Genomic DNA, 14,714 nt, shown 5'->3' with positions numbered 1-14,714 from the left:
GGTTACTGAGGAAAGGAAGGATAGAAATATGTGAAGGCCTGGCGACAATCCTCCAATCTTCCTTGGCTTTGGGATTCATAGTAAGAGTTTTAAAAACACCAGGTTAAAGCCCAACAGGTTTATTTGGTAGCAAATGCCATTGGCTTTCGGAGCGCTGCTCCTTCGTCAGATGGAGTGGATATCTGCTCTCAAACAGAGCACAGAGACACAAAATCAAGTTACAGAATACTGATTAGAATGCGAATCTCTACAGCCAACCAGGTCTTAAAGATACAGACAATGTGAGTGGAGGGACCATTAAGCACAGGTTAAAGAGATGTGGATTGTCTCCAGACAGGACAGCCAGTGAGATTCTGCAAGTCCAGGAGGCAAGCTGTGGGGTTACTGATAGTGCGACATAAATCCAAGATCCCGGTTTAGGCTGTCCTCGTGTGCGGAACTTGGCTATCCGTTTCTGCTCAGCGACTCTGCACTGTCGTGTGTCGTGAAGGCCGCCTTGGAGAACGCTGACCCGAAGATCAGAGGCTGAAAAGAGGCAGAAGATCAGCCTCTGATCTTCGGGTAAGCATTCTCCAAGGCGGCCTTCACGACACATGACAGCGCAGAGTCGCTGAGCAGAAACTGATAGCCAAGATCTGCACACATGAGGACAGCCTAAACCGGGATCTTGGATTTATGTCACACTATCAGTAACCTCCTGGATTTGCAGAATCTCACTGGCTGTCCTGTCTGGAGACAATACACATCTCTTTAACCTGTGCTTAACGCTCCCTCCACTCACATTGTCTGTATCTTTAAGACCTGGTTGGCTGTAGAGACTCGCATTCTAATCAGTATTCTGTAACTTGATTTTGTGTCTCTGTGCCCTGTTTGAGAGCAGATATCCACTCCATCTGACGAAGGAGCAGCGCTCCGAAAGCTAATGGCATTTGCTACCAAAAACCTGTTGGACTTTAACCTGGTGTTTTTAAAACTCTTACTGTGTTTACCCCAGTCCAACGCCGGCATCTCCACACTTTGGGATTCATGCCAGAGGACTGGGAAGATTACAAACTTTTACAAATTATAAAAAGAAGAGGGGCGTAAACCAGACCAATCACCCTAATGGTGGTGGAGTAACGTTTGGAGAAAACCTGGGGCACAATTAATTGGCATTTAGTGAAGTATGGTGTTGGGTTCCAACAACATGAGAAGTACCCCAATATTATACATTCAAAACTTTATCCTTATTACTTTTTAAAAAGGAATTTCCTGCTGAATTAATAAGATGACTGCTGCAGGGTTGGCTGTTTGTTGGGAGCTATCCCCAGAGGTTACAAGAACAAAATAAGTCCTTGCGCAGCTTCTGAAATCTCTCACCTCATTGTACAGAGACCCTCTATAATCACAGAAGACCTCGAAATTGGCACGTCATAACTCATTATGCCCACAGAGCTGCTAATAGACTAATATCACATCTGGGACTGTCCGGACCTGCTTTATAGGGAACCACTGGGATGTCATTTGCATCCGATAAGGTCACCTTGCGAACAGAGTCAGTGGGTCTGCCGAGACCATGGCTTCCTAAGCACCAGACCCTCGATGTAGATGGTAGTTTTTTCAGATCAGCCCTGAAGTCAAAGCTAATTCCAGGTGCTGGATAAATATTTCTATGGAAATCATTGTGGAGAAGCAAGGTCACATGACTCATGAACATTTTGAAATCCCTATATGCCTTTGCGAACTAGTCAATCTGATGTTTTATGATCCAACTGGTGAGCCTCCAAGAAGCAGGCCCCTCCAGGCAGAGCAGCCTGTACCCAAAGCTTGCCTCTGCTGGAAGACTTTGGTCCCATTGCCGATAGAACTCGGTCTCTGTGTACCTACTTCATCATGTAGTCAGCACCAACTTAAAAGCAAATGCTACAAACAATTCTGGTTTTCAGCCAGCTGAATGCCAACACCTACGTGAAAGCAATGAACTCTGGCTTTTGGCTGGGGAAATCACATGAGCTAATATTCATTTGAGTGGTTCTTATACTGTAAAACTCCTTGGAGGCGGTTTTCTGGTCTCACCGTTCCTGGCCATCCCGGAAAATAGTGTGCGGATCTATAAACTGGTTTTGGGCCTGCAATCGTCCCAGACCCTTTCTACTGACGCAAACCAGATTGCACCCAGAAAGGATGCGAGGCCAATTAGCTTTTAAAAGTAGTATTTAAGTATACATTGCCCATTTGATGCCGGATTCTCCCAGCTACCAGGATCTTCTGACCCTCAGGCAAGTCACAAGCCCGGTGAGAATCACTACTGGAGACTAGGTGTGATGGCTGGGAGGGGAGTGGGGGCATGCTCAGGATGTAGCTGGGCAGGGCCCACCTGGAGCGCAGTGCCAAGGGGTTGGGGGGGGGTGTTGGGAATAGCTGGGTAGGGCCCAGGGATTGGGGCCTGGTTGGGGATGGACCTGTGATGGTAGAAGCTGTGCAAGGGTGGAGCATGAAAGGGGGGATTGTGAAGAAGTGAAGCATCATTTTGTCTTCACCCGTTGTTTTGGTGTCTGCGATTCATCAGATTCACTCATCATCACGAGAAGCCCAAGTTCCTGCGCATTTTCGGCAGCAGTTTGGCAGCCAATGACAATTGACTTTTTGAGATTCTAGGATTGACCTGCTGATCGTGATCGACTGTTTGGAGACCACAGCTCTAAGGTGACTTTAAGAGTACCAGAGTCAATACGAAGCAGCATTGTTTTACACAAGAAATTGTTGCGATCTGGAAGGCACCTTCTGAAGCACAGAATCTTTACAATGCAGAAGGCCATTTGGCCCTTCGGGTTTGCACTGGCTCTCTGGATGAGCATTCTACTTAATCCCACTCTCCTACCTTAGGAGAGGAGGGGAGAGAGCAGTCAGTGATGGTATCCCCTGTGGTTGTCCCCCTCCGAAATAAGTATACCATTTTGGATAGTGGGGGGGGGGGATGACCCTCCAGGGGTAAGCCACGGTGACCAGGTCACTGGCACGGAATCGGGCTCTGTGGCTCAGAAGGGAAAGAGGGGAACCAGGAGAGCAATAGTAGTGGGGGATGAAATGGTTAAAGGCACAGACAGGCGGTTCTGTGCGCGTGAACGAGACTCCAGGATGGTAGTCTGCCTCCCTGGTGCCGGGGTCCTGGATGTCTCTGAGCGGGTAGGAAGCATCCTAAAAAAGGCGGGTAACCAGACAGACGTCATTGTCCACATTGGTGCAAATGACGTAGGCAGAAAGAGCAGGGAGGTCCTGTGAGAGCAATTCAGGGAGATGGGTAGTAGGCTGAAAAGCAAGACCTCTAGGGTAGCGATCTCCCAGTGCCACAAGCTAGTGAGGCTAAGAACAGGGAGACTGAACAGCTGAACGTGTGGCTAAAGGACTGGTGCAGGAGGGAGGGTTTCGAATTCGTGGATCACTGGGAAGTCTTCAAGAGAGGATGGCACCTGTACAAGAAGGACGGGTTGCACCTAAACTGGAGGGGCAGGAATATCCTAGCTGGGAGTTTTGCTAGTGTAGTTCGGGTGGGTTTAAACTAATGTGGCAGGGGGGTGGGGATCAGAACAATAGGTCAATAAGCATAGAGGCTGGGGACGAGGTTGGGGCCAAGACAAGGCTATCTAAGTGGAAGGGCATTCTGGAGGAGAATGACCTCAGTGGGCCTGGAGGTCTGGAGTGCATCTGCTTCAATGCAAGGAGCGTCACGGGCAAGACAGACGAGCTTAGAGCCTTAATGCTTGCGCGGAACTTGGATGTGGTTGCAGTGACGGAGACTTGGTTAAAAGAAGGACAGGACTGGCAGCTGAATATTCCAGGGTATAAGTGTTTCAGGCGAGACAGAGGAGGGGCGAGGAGAGGTGGGGGAGTAGCAATGCTGGTTAGGGAGCATATTACAGCGGTACAGAGGGTGGACAATATGGAAGGGTCAGGTGGAGCTCAGAAACAGGAAGGGCGCAGTCACTATGCTGGGGGTATACTACAGGCCTCCCAACAGCCCACAGGAAGTTGAGGAACGGATATGTAAGGAGATTCTGGACAGACGCAGAAAAAATAGGGTTGTTGTATTGGGAGATTTTAATTTCCCTCACATAGACTGGAAATCGCTTAGGGCTGGGGGCCTGGACGGGGAAGAATTTATAAAATGCGTACAGGAAGGTTCTTTGGAACAATATGTTGACAGTCCAACTAGAGAGGGGCTATACTGGACCTAGTACTGAGGAATGAGCCCGATCAGGTCATCAAAGTTGCAGGAGGGGAACATGTGGCAAATAGTGACCACAATTCTGGAAACTTTAGGATAGTAATGGAAAAAGATGAGTGTTGTCCTGTGGGCAAGGTACTAAATTGGTGGAAGACTAACTACAGCCAGATTAGGCAGGATTTGGTGGCTGTTGATTGGGAGAGGCTGTTCGAGGGTAAATCCACATCTGGCATTTGGGAGTCTTTTAAGGAGCAGTTGATAGGACTGCAGGACAGACATGTGCCTGTAAAGTGGAAGGATAGGAAAGGTAGGATTCAAGAGCCATGGATAACCAGTGAAATTGTGGGTCTAATCAAAAAGAAAAAAGAGGCATACATGAGGTCCAGGCAGCTAAAAACAGATGGAGCACTGGAGGAATACAGAGAAAGTAGAAAATAACTCAAACAGGGACTTAGAAGGGCAAAAAGGGGTCACGAAATGTCCTTGGCAGACAGGATTAAGGAGAATCCTAAGGCATTTTATGCATACATTAGGAACAAGAGGGTTGTTAGGGAAAGAATCGGACCTCTCAGGGACAAAGGAGGGGAATTATGCTTGGAACCAAAGGAAGTGGGCGAGATCCTAAACTAATACTTTGCATCAGTATTCACAAAGGAGAGGGACATGATGACTGGTATTGTCTCAGAGAGATGTGTTGACCCGTTAGAAAAAATCTCAATTACAAGGGAGGAAGTGTTAGGTTTTTTAGGAAACATCAAGACAGACAAATCTCCAGGGTCGGATGGCATCTATCCTGGACTCCTCAGGGAGGCGAGAGATGCAATTGCTGGGCCTCTAACAGAAATCTTTGTCTCTTCACTGGACATAGGTGAGGTCCCAGAGGATTGGAGGATAGCAAATGTGGTCCCGTTATTTAAGAAGGGTAGCAAGGATAACCCGGGAAATTATAGGCCGGTGAGCTTGACGTCCGTGGTAGGGAAGTTGTTGGAGAAGATTCTTAGAGAGAGGATATATGCGCATTTAGAACTGAATAATCTCATTAGCGATAGACAGCATGGTTTTGTACGAGGGAGGTCATGCCTCACAAATTTGGTTGAGTTTTTTGAGGAGGTGACAAAAACGGTTGACAAGGGAAGGGCCGTGGATGTCGTCTATATGGATTTTAGTAATGCGTTTGACAAGGTCCCTCATGGCAGGCTGGTGCAAAAGGTTAAACCTCACGGGATAAAAGGTGAGCTAGCTAGATGGGTGGAGAACTAGCTTAGCCATAGAAGACAGAGGGTAGCAGTGGAGGGGTCTTTTTCCGGTTGGAGGTCTGTGACTAGTGGTGTTCTGCAGGGCTCTGTACTGGGACCTCTGCTGTTTGTGATATATATAAATGATTTGGAGGAAGATGTAACTGGTGTGATCAGTAAGTTCGCGGATGACACGAAGATTGCTGGAGTTGCGGATAGTGATGAACATTGTCAGAGAGTACAGCAGGATATAGATAGGCTGGAACATTGGGCGGAGAAATGGCAGATGGAATTTAATCCAGATAAATGTGAAGTGATGCATTTCAGTAGATCTAATGTAAGGGGGAGCTATACAATAAACGGCAGAACCATCAGGAGTATAGACACACAGAGGGACCTGGGTGTACAAGTCCACAGATCCTTAAAGGTGGCAGCACAGGTGGAGAGGGTGGTGAAGAAGGCATACGGCATGCTTGCCTTTATTGGATGGGGCATAGAATATAAAAGTTGGCATATGATGTTGCAGCTGTATAGAACGATGGTTGGGCCACATTTGGAATACTGCGTCCAGTTCTGGTCGCCACACTACCAGAAGGATGTGGAGGCTTTGGAGAGAGTACAGAGAAGGTTTACCAGGATGTTGCCTGGTATGGAGGGTCTTAGCTATGAGGAGAGATTGGGTAAACTGGGGTTGTTCTCCCTGGAAAGACGATGATGAGGGGCGACCTAATAGAGGTGTATAAAATTATGAAGGGCATAGATAGGGTGAACAGTGGGAAGCTTTTTCCCAGGTCGGAGGTGACGAACACAAGGGGTCACAGGTTCAAGGTGAGGGGGGCAACGTTTAACACAGATGTCAGGGGGACGTATTTTACACAGAGGGTGGTGGGGGCCTGGAATGCACTGCCAAGCAAGGTAATTGAGGTGGACACGCTGGGATCGTTTAAGACTTATCTAGATAGCCACATGAACAGACTGGGAATAGAGGGATACAAAAGAATGGTCTCGTGGGCAATGAGCAGCGCAGGCTTGGAAGGCCGAAGGACCTGTTCCTGTGCTGTATTGTTCTTTGTTATCTCCAAAACCTTACACATTCTTTCATCTCAAAAGGGAATTGAACTCCTGTCTGAATACCTCAATCAAACCTGCCTCTACCACTATCTCCAGAAGTTTGTTCCAGACTCGAGATACCCTCTGGGTTAAAAACTTTTTCCTCACGTACTTTTACTTCTTTTGCCAACTATTTAGAATCTGGTTCTTGATGCTGTCTTGAGTGGGAACAGTTTCTCAATATTTTTCCTGTCCATATCCCTCAGGATCTTAAATACCTTTATCAAGTCTCCTCTCAGCCTTCTTTTCTCCAAGGGAAATAGTCCCAACCCCTCCAATCTATCCTCAAAGCTATAGTTGATGAATGGGGTGGTGGAAGCACATCCAGTGGTAATGTTGAAAAGAGGATTTGGACAAATGCTTGAAAAAATGATTGTGCCATGTGAAATGAGCAGTGTAGTGGAATTAATTAGTTAGCTGTACTAAAGAACTGAGACCAGAATTATGGGCCAAATGGCCCATTCTGTGCTATATCATTCTCTGATAGGCAGGAAAATATTTTTTTACATGAGACATTACTTTCAAAATCAAAAAGATTCTGTAGTGAAGCTTCTTTTACAAAACACCAAAAATATATTTTTAGAATGGCCACTTTTAACCTATGTTACAAGTCAGGTTGGATACTTCAAGGTGTTCTATGAAGTTCGCCTGACCTGTAACGTTTTATGTTGAATTTGGCTAGGATGAGCATGAGGTTTCATTTCGGGTGTGATTCAACTGACCCACGAGGAGCTTTTTATCAAAACAAAGTTTAATTAGGAATATTGTTGAATGTATAGTAAGACAATTAGCAAGAACTTTTAACAATTACAAACAAGGAACACAACAACCACGATAATGTATAACTCTTAAAGAACAATCTCTAATGTGTTCCAACCAAAGCCAACATCCAATACACAAAACCCTCCAAATAAACACACTACAGCATAGGTTAATGCCCACTTGTGGGGTATCCAGCCTCCTGGGTTGAATGCTGAAAATCCCTTGTGAAGAAACTCAGAAGAGGTTTTTGTTGAATCTGTTTCCCAAAACACAGCTTCTTTAAGGCAGTGTGGAAATAAGCTTCTCCTTCAGCTAACTGATAGTTTCAGAACCAAACAGGGAGAGAGAGAGACTGCTTCTTAGCTTGCCGCTGAACTGTTTCCAACACACTTCCCAAAACGAAACTGAAAGCCCAAAGGAAAAAAACCCTATCACCTGACTGCCACAAATGAAACTAAAAGCCCTATTACCTTCCTGCCACAGTTTAACTCCACCACTCCCCATGACATCGTTGAAGCTGTAAGCTGCATGATTTTTAATAAAACTGTCTTAAAGGTGCACTCACATGACATCTAATAATGTAGTTTCAAGCTTTCCCAGGACATTAAGAACACAATTTTTGTCTTTATTGCAAAATAGAATCCTTGCTTCAAAGTACATTTTAATTCTTATGTCTTTACAGATTCTCGAACATTGAGTCATTTAAAATTAGATCCAAAATTATTGTTTACAATTAAGCTGAATATCAGAATGTTAATTCACAAAATTAAAATGTTCTTTTACTCTAATAGGGGGGGAGAATGCTCCAGGTCCCAGATCATCTCAAAGGGATCAAACGCCATCGGTTTTGCCAAGTCCAGATGTTGTAGATCCTTCCGAATTGAGACCTTTTACCAAACCAGACCTTGCACTCTCAGAAGCTCTCAAACTTTTAGCTGATGAAGACTGGTATGGAATTACATTAACATTAGAATTTTCTTCATTAAGATTATTCTGTATTGCAGTTGCATGATATATCAGCCAATATTTTCTATTTTCTATGTTAAAGCTAGTATAATAAAACTAAGTTTAGATATCTAGTGGTCAGCAGAGTAAGATATTATCACCTTCATTTCTAATGGTCTTATTTAAAGTGCACACATTCACTTATTTAAAATAGGCGCTATAGCCCAAAACCTTAGGTTTTCTTCTGGACTGCTTCAATGTCTTGTCAATTAAGTGCATTCCAGAGTAGTTCCACAGAAAATGAGAAACTGTGTCATAAGTAGGCCTGAGACCTGATTTGATACCCCTTCAGTAAAAGTTCTGAAGAACACATTAAATAAATGGGGGTGGTGTACTTATAATAAAAACATTAATTTCCCCACCTCCGCCCCATCTTTCTTTATTTAAACATTGCATTACATTGGATGACATTGTGTCCTACAATTCTTAAAAATAGTTTTGGTTTTCTTTGGCATTCATAGTTTCTCATTGATACTTGGAACTTAATTTAGTATTACTGATTCAGTTTTTGTATTCCTTCATAGGGAGAAGAAAATTGAAGGCATCAATTGTATTCGATGTCTGTCTACACACCACATGGATTTATTAACATTGAGACTTCATGAGGCCGTCTTTGCAGTTGTTCAAGAGGTTGTTATTTTAATGTTTTCTCATAAGAACTTAATAACCATACTACCTGTATTTAATGTCTGGAACCACAATGAAATGTGTTCCAAAAAAATTTCAGTGTCAACAAAAAAGGACGACTGTGATAGAAATAGAACCATAAAGGGATACACGGGATAATACCACGGGTAACAATAGAGCGATGGTAGGAATGTTTAATAATGTTGTTTTAGTGTTAATCAGGGAGATAGAACAGGAAGAAGCACATTGAATGATGAGCTGAATAATAAGTCAAGTGCATTTAAACTAATGAAAGGAGATGTAATGAGAAAACTAAACAAACTGAGGACAAAACCCCTGCGCCACATGGATGCATCCACATATTTCAAAAGAATCAAGGGAAGAGATAATAGAGGCATTATTACACACATTTAATAATTTGTTTGAAAAGGTATGTGCCAAAGGAATGGTGGATAGCTAATGCAAGAGAACAGATCCAGGAATTATAAACTAGTTAGTTTAACATTGGTGGTAGGAAAATAATGGAATTTTTACTAAAGAGTAGAAATCTAGAAATGAGAAATATAATAATGAATAGTCAGGGTGGATTTCAAAAGATCAAATTTTATTATTTTTGCAGAGATTAGACAGTAATGTAGCGGATGTGGTTTATCTGGATTTTCAAAGGGTTTTCCATACGTTAACCCATAATAGACTAAAGATTAAGATTGGATCATGTGGAGTGAGGGGATGCAAGAGAACAGATCCAGGAATTATAAACTAGGTTCAGGAGCCACAGATACCCACATCAATAGTTTACTAGTCACAAGTAATTTTAACATGGTTTATTGAGAAACAATAGTTAGTTATGATATACTTTTATATGACCCGTAACAGCTTGTGATAACAGCATTATACTCAGTAATCGAAGTGTCAGGCAACTCTTCCCTCAATCGCTCAATATTCTTCCTCCTCCTCTGGTCCATCTTTCTTCTGAAGAAGGCAACTGCCCAAATGGCACTGCCACCCACCAATACCTTTGCCCCTATCACCAGTGTAACACCAATATACGTACCCTTTTTTGGGGACTGGTGGCATCTATCTAACTATTCTGACCAATGTATACAGTAAGAAGTTTAACAACACCAGGTTAAAGTCCAACCGGTTTATTTGGTAGCAAAAGCCACACAAGCTTTCGGAGCTCCAAGCCCCTTCTTCAGGTGAGTGGCCTGCTCAAGGTCAGCTTTTTGATTTACATCCTGCTGAGGGTCATATGATTCTTTCTAAATGATTGCATAGATAAAGGGATACACAGGACACCATCTTAACTTAGGAATGTCAACATGGCAGCCTGAACCAAGACAGTTTAGGGGTCAAAATGTTTAAAAATCACTTTCGAGAGAGAGAGAGAATCAGTACTGTTTAGAAAATCTTCTAAATTGCAGAAAATACCTACCACTTAAAGACCCCAGTTTCTTACAAGGGTATGTGGCAGATGATAGAAAGTGATGTTCTACAAGGACCAATGCTGGGACCACTGCTGTTGACAATTTACATTAACAATTTGGACTTCAGAATCAAAAATACAATTTCTAAATTTGTGGATTCCATCACACTGGAAGGAAAAGTCAATATTGAGGAGGATTGCAACAAATTATAGGAGGACATTAGTAAACTTGCAAAATGGGCAAATATTTGGCAAATTAAGTTTAATACAGATAAATGTGAGTTAGTACATTTTGGTAGGAAGATTAGAGAGCTGACATTACCATCTAAACTTGCGTCTTACAAGTAATGTAGGGGTAGATGAACAAAAAGATCTCGGAGTAAAAATACATCAGTCTCTAAAAGATGTGCCACAGATAGCAAAACCATTATGAAACCAAACGGAGAATGTTTTCAATTGTTAGGAAGAGCATGGAGGCGATCAATATAAGAGTCACCAAGAAATCCAGTATGGAATTCAAAAAAAACTTATTTACCTGATGAGTGGTTAAAACGGGTTGAAGCAAACAGTTTAGGGTCACATGAGGGGAAGGGAATAGATGGGTCATGACAATGGATTTAGAGAAGAAAACATTGGAGGATTGAGTAGAGCATTAACACTGGCATGGACAGGTTGAGCCAAATTGCCTGTTTCTGTACCCTATATCCTATGCAAAACTGGGTCTGTGATCTGAAAAATAGAACTTATTGACAATATTTTTCATATGTTTGCAAAATCATTCTAATTGCACACCAAACCTCAAATTTTCCTAAATGCTGCATCCCTCACAGCTTGGAATTTATTTTCACTAGTCAATACCTAGATGTATAATAAACCTGGAGAAGGTTGAAAGATGAAATCCCCCTCCAAGTACGTAAATGGCTGGAGAAATTTCCTAACTATCTCCATTCTGGCCAGAAATAGTGCAGTCTAAAATGTAGGTTGGTACTTCAGTAGATTCCAATCTCTGTCTGCTTGTTCACCTGTCTCCCATGATTAATGTGTTGGCCACCATTCTTCCTTACACAAGCAGAACAGGTTATCTAGCTGTGATTCTAATTTGCTGTTTTTACCTGCATAATCGTGATTCACTTCAAAAGTAATTAATTGTCTGTTAAACATCACAGATCATGCTGTGAATGCTAAGGGTGTAAAATAAATGCACATCCCTTCCCTTCTGTCCCTTCCTCTTGAATATATTGAATTGGTACTTAATTTAGCAATAGAATTTCCATAAGCTACATCATCAGAATTATTTTTTATTAAGTCAAGGGAATCTGGGCATTGCTGGCAAAGTCAACATTTAATACCTATCCCTAATTAACTTTGAGAGGATTGTAGTGAGTTGCCTTCTGGAATATAACTAAGTGGCTGCTGGTAAGAGAGAAGTTTAGTGTCAAGCATATTGCTGTGGCTCATAGTTGGCCAGACCTGGTAAGGACAGTTGATTTTCTTTGTGGCCTTGAGGCAGATGGGTTTTTAACAACAATCCAGTAGTTTCATTCCTGATACTAATTTTTTACTTTAGGTTTGTTTACATTATTGAATTTAAATTGCCTAGCTGCAATGGTGGAATTTGCCCTCATCTTTCTGGATCATTACCCTTTGGGTTACTAGTCCAGCTGCATAATTCAGAATTAACCCTGAACTAATTCTGTGTTTCCTACTTGCAGGTGAAAAATCTACGCTCTGGCGTTTCACGAGTAGCAGTGCTTTGTTTGGGGGACATGTTCACAATGTTCAAGAAGAATATGGATCAGGAACTGGACAACACTGTTAAAATCCTCTTGCACAAAGCAAGTGAATCTAATGCCTTCATACGAGAGGATGTGGACAAAGCACTGAATGCAATGGTCATGAATGTTAGCCCAGCACGTGCCCTTTTATCCTTAATAAATGGTGGACAGAAGTAAATATAACTCTTATTTTAATATATACATTTTAACAAAAGAATGTTATTATTTCTGTGTTTAATGCATTCCTTTTGAATCTTGTTAATGATTATAGTTGATATCCTTCATAGAAATCAATGGGGTCGATTGTGAACATTAAACCTTATTTTATGTTTTTATGTGTTTTATTCTGTGCAATAATCTAATTTCATTGAGTTAAAAGAGAAGTGAAATCAGGCATCTTTTTCCCAGTATTATTGAGTCTTTCCAGTTTTCCAGCACATGATGTTCCTGGATAAGGCAGACATCAACTCTTTGCTCCCTTGTCTATATCTGATTCTCCAGAGCATGAACATGTGAAACCTTTTTTCAATCATAACTGGAATAGTTTTTCAGCTTGAGTGTGAGGTTGTTAAATAACATTTTTGCACTTTTTATTTGGCCTCAAGTTAAGTGTCTTCTTTTAAAAAAAATAGTAACTTAAAGAAGCTTTTTCTTTCTTGTGCCCCTAAACCTACCATGTTCATTATCAGTGACTTTTTTTCCCAATTCACTCTTGCAATTTGGGTGCCATTGACAAGCTGAAAACATTTCCTGCATCTGAATGGTTTGCTTTGGGCAGTTATGATCAACCACATTTGTGTGTCCAACTCAGCAGAGTAATCTTTACTGAATTCAGATTTTCTAACTGCCAAAGAACCTGCCTCTTGAATAGTAACATCACAGCTACTCTAATGTGGATCGTCATTCAGTGAACTCAAACACTGAACTTTTAGGCAGGAAGAAAATCAAGAGTGGCAAGTTTATCACATCCAGAATCATAGAATCCCTACATTTGAAAGAGGCCATTTGGCCCATCAGGTCTGCTCCAACTCTCTGACAGAGCATCTCACTCAGGACTTCCACCCTAACCTGTAACCCTGTGCATTTACCTCCTAATCCCCCTAACCTTTGATTTGATTTATTATTGTCGCATGTATTAGTAAACACTGAAAAGTGCTGTTTCTTGCGTGCTCTCCTGACAAAGCATACCGATCATAGAGAAGGAAAGGAGAGAATGCAGAATGTAGTGTTACACTCATAGCTAGGTGTAGAGAAAGATCAACTCATTGCAAGGTAGGTCCAATCAAAAATCTGACGGCAGCAGGGAAGAAGCTGTTGTTGAGTCGGTTGGTACGTGACCTCAGACTTTTGTATCTTTTTCCCGGTGGAGAAGAGTTGTCCGGGGTGCATGGGGCCCTTAATGATGCTGGCTGCTTTTCCGAGGCAGCGGGAAGTGTAGATAGTGTCAATGGGTGGGAGGCTTATTTGAGTGATGGGCAGGGCTTCGTTCACAACCTTCTGTAGTTTCTTGCGGACTTGGACAGAGCAGGAGCCATACCAAGCTGTGATACAGCCAGAAAGGATGCTTTCTATTCTGCATCTGTAAAAGTTGGTGAGAGTCATAGCGGACATGCCAAATTTCCTGAGCCTCCAGAAAAAGTCGAGGTTTTGATGGGCTTTCTTAACTATAGTGTCGGCATGGAGGGACCAGGACAGGTGGTTAGTGATCTGAACACCTAAAAATGTGAAGCTCTCGACCATTTCTACTTCATCTCCATTGATGTGGACAGGGGCATATCCTTCACAACACTTCCTGAAGTCGATGACTATCTCCTTCATTTTGTTATTGAGGGAGAGATTATTGTTGTCGCACCGGATTCTCTTTCTCTTTCCTGTACTCCGTCTTGTCATTGTTTGAGACCCGACCCAATATGGTCGTGTCATCAGCAAACTTGAAAATCGAGTTGGAGGGGAATTTGTTCTCACACTGAAAGGTGTATAAGGAGTATAGTAAGGGGCTGAAGACAGCCCTGTGGGACACTGGTGTTGAGGATGATTGTGGAGGTGGTGTTGTTGCCTATCCTTACTGATTGCAGTCTGTGGGTTAGGAAGTTCAAGATACAGTCGCAGAGGGAAGAGCTGAGCCCCAGGTCATGGAGTTTGGAGATGAGTTTCATAGGAATAATGGTGTTGAAGGCTAAGCTGTAGTTGATAAAGAGTAGTCTGGCATAGGTGTCTTTGTTATCTAGGTGTTCCAGGGTTGAGTGCAGGACTAGGGAGATGGTGTCTGCTGTGGACCTGTTGTGGCGGTAGCTGAACTGTAGTGGATCCAGGCAATCTGGGAGGCCGGAATTGACTCGTGCTATGACTAGCCTTTCGAAGCACTTCATAATGATGGATGTCAGAGCCACCGGACGTTAGTCATTAAGGCATACTACTTGGCTTTTCTTTGGTACTATGCATTAAGCTCATCAGGGAGGGCTGCGTTGGTGCTGGCAATTTTACATGCCTTTATCTTGTAGTCTGTTATGTCTTGCAGACCTTGCCAGAGTCAGCAGGGCTAGCCTGGGACTGTAGCTTGGTCTGGTACT

The 14,714-nt window shown here is 42.8% G+C and overlaps 1 protein-coding gene across 3 annotated transcripts in view; it reads left to right on the top strand.

Moving 5' to 3' along the window:
* The window catches only part of togaram1 (TOG array regulator of axonemal microtubules 1), a 105,244-nt gene that overhangs the window by 76,515 nt on the left and 14,015 nt on the right, over positions 1-14,714 (top strand). For all 3 annotated transcript variants that reach the window (XM_078234163.1, XM_078234164.1, XM_078234162.1), the window contains 3 exons: positions 8,103-8,259; positions 8,841-8,946; positions 12,082-12,317. In XM_078234163.1, coding sequence (XP_078090289.1) covers positions 8,103-8,259; positions 8,841-8,946; positions 12,082-12,317 — 499 coding nt within the window. The remainder of the gene's footprint in view (positions 1-8,102; positions 8,260-8,840; positions 8,947-12,081; positions 12,318-14,714) is intronic.

The sequence above is a fragment of the Mustelus asterias genome, chromosome 18 (assembly GCF_964213995.1).
Source record: "Mustelus asterias chromosome 18, sMusAst1.hap1.1, whole genome shotgun sequence".
Taxonomy (NCBI): Eukaryota; Metazoa; Chordata; class Chondrichthyes; order Carcharhiniformes; family Triakidae; genus Mustelus; species Mustelus asterias.
Note: the sequence above shows the minus strand (reverse complement) of the source record. Positions and strands in the feature narration are given on the sequence as shown.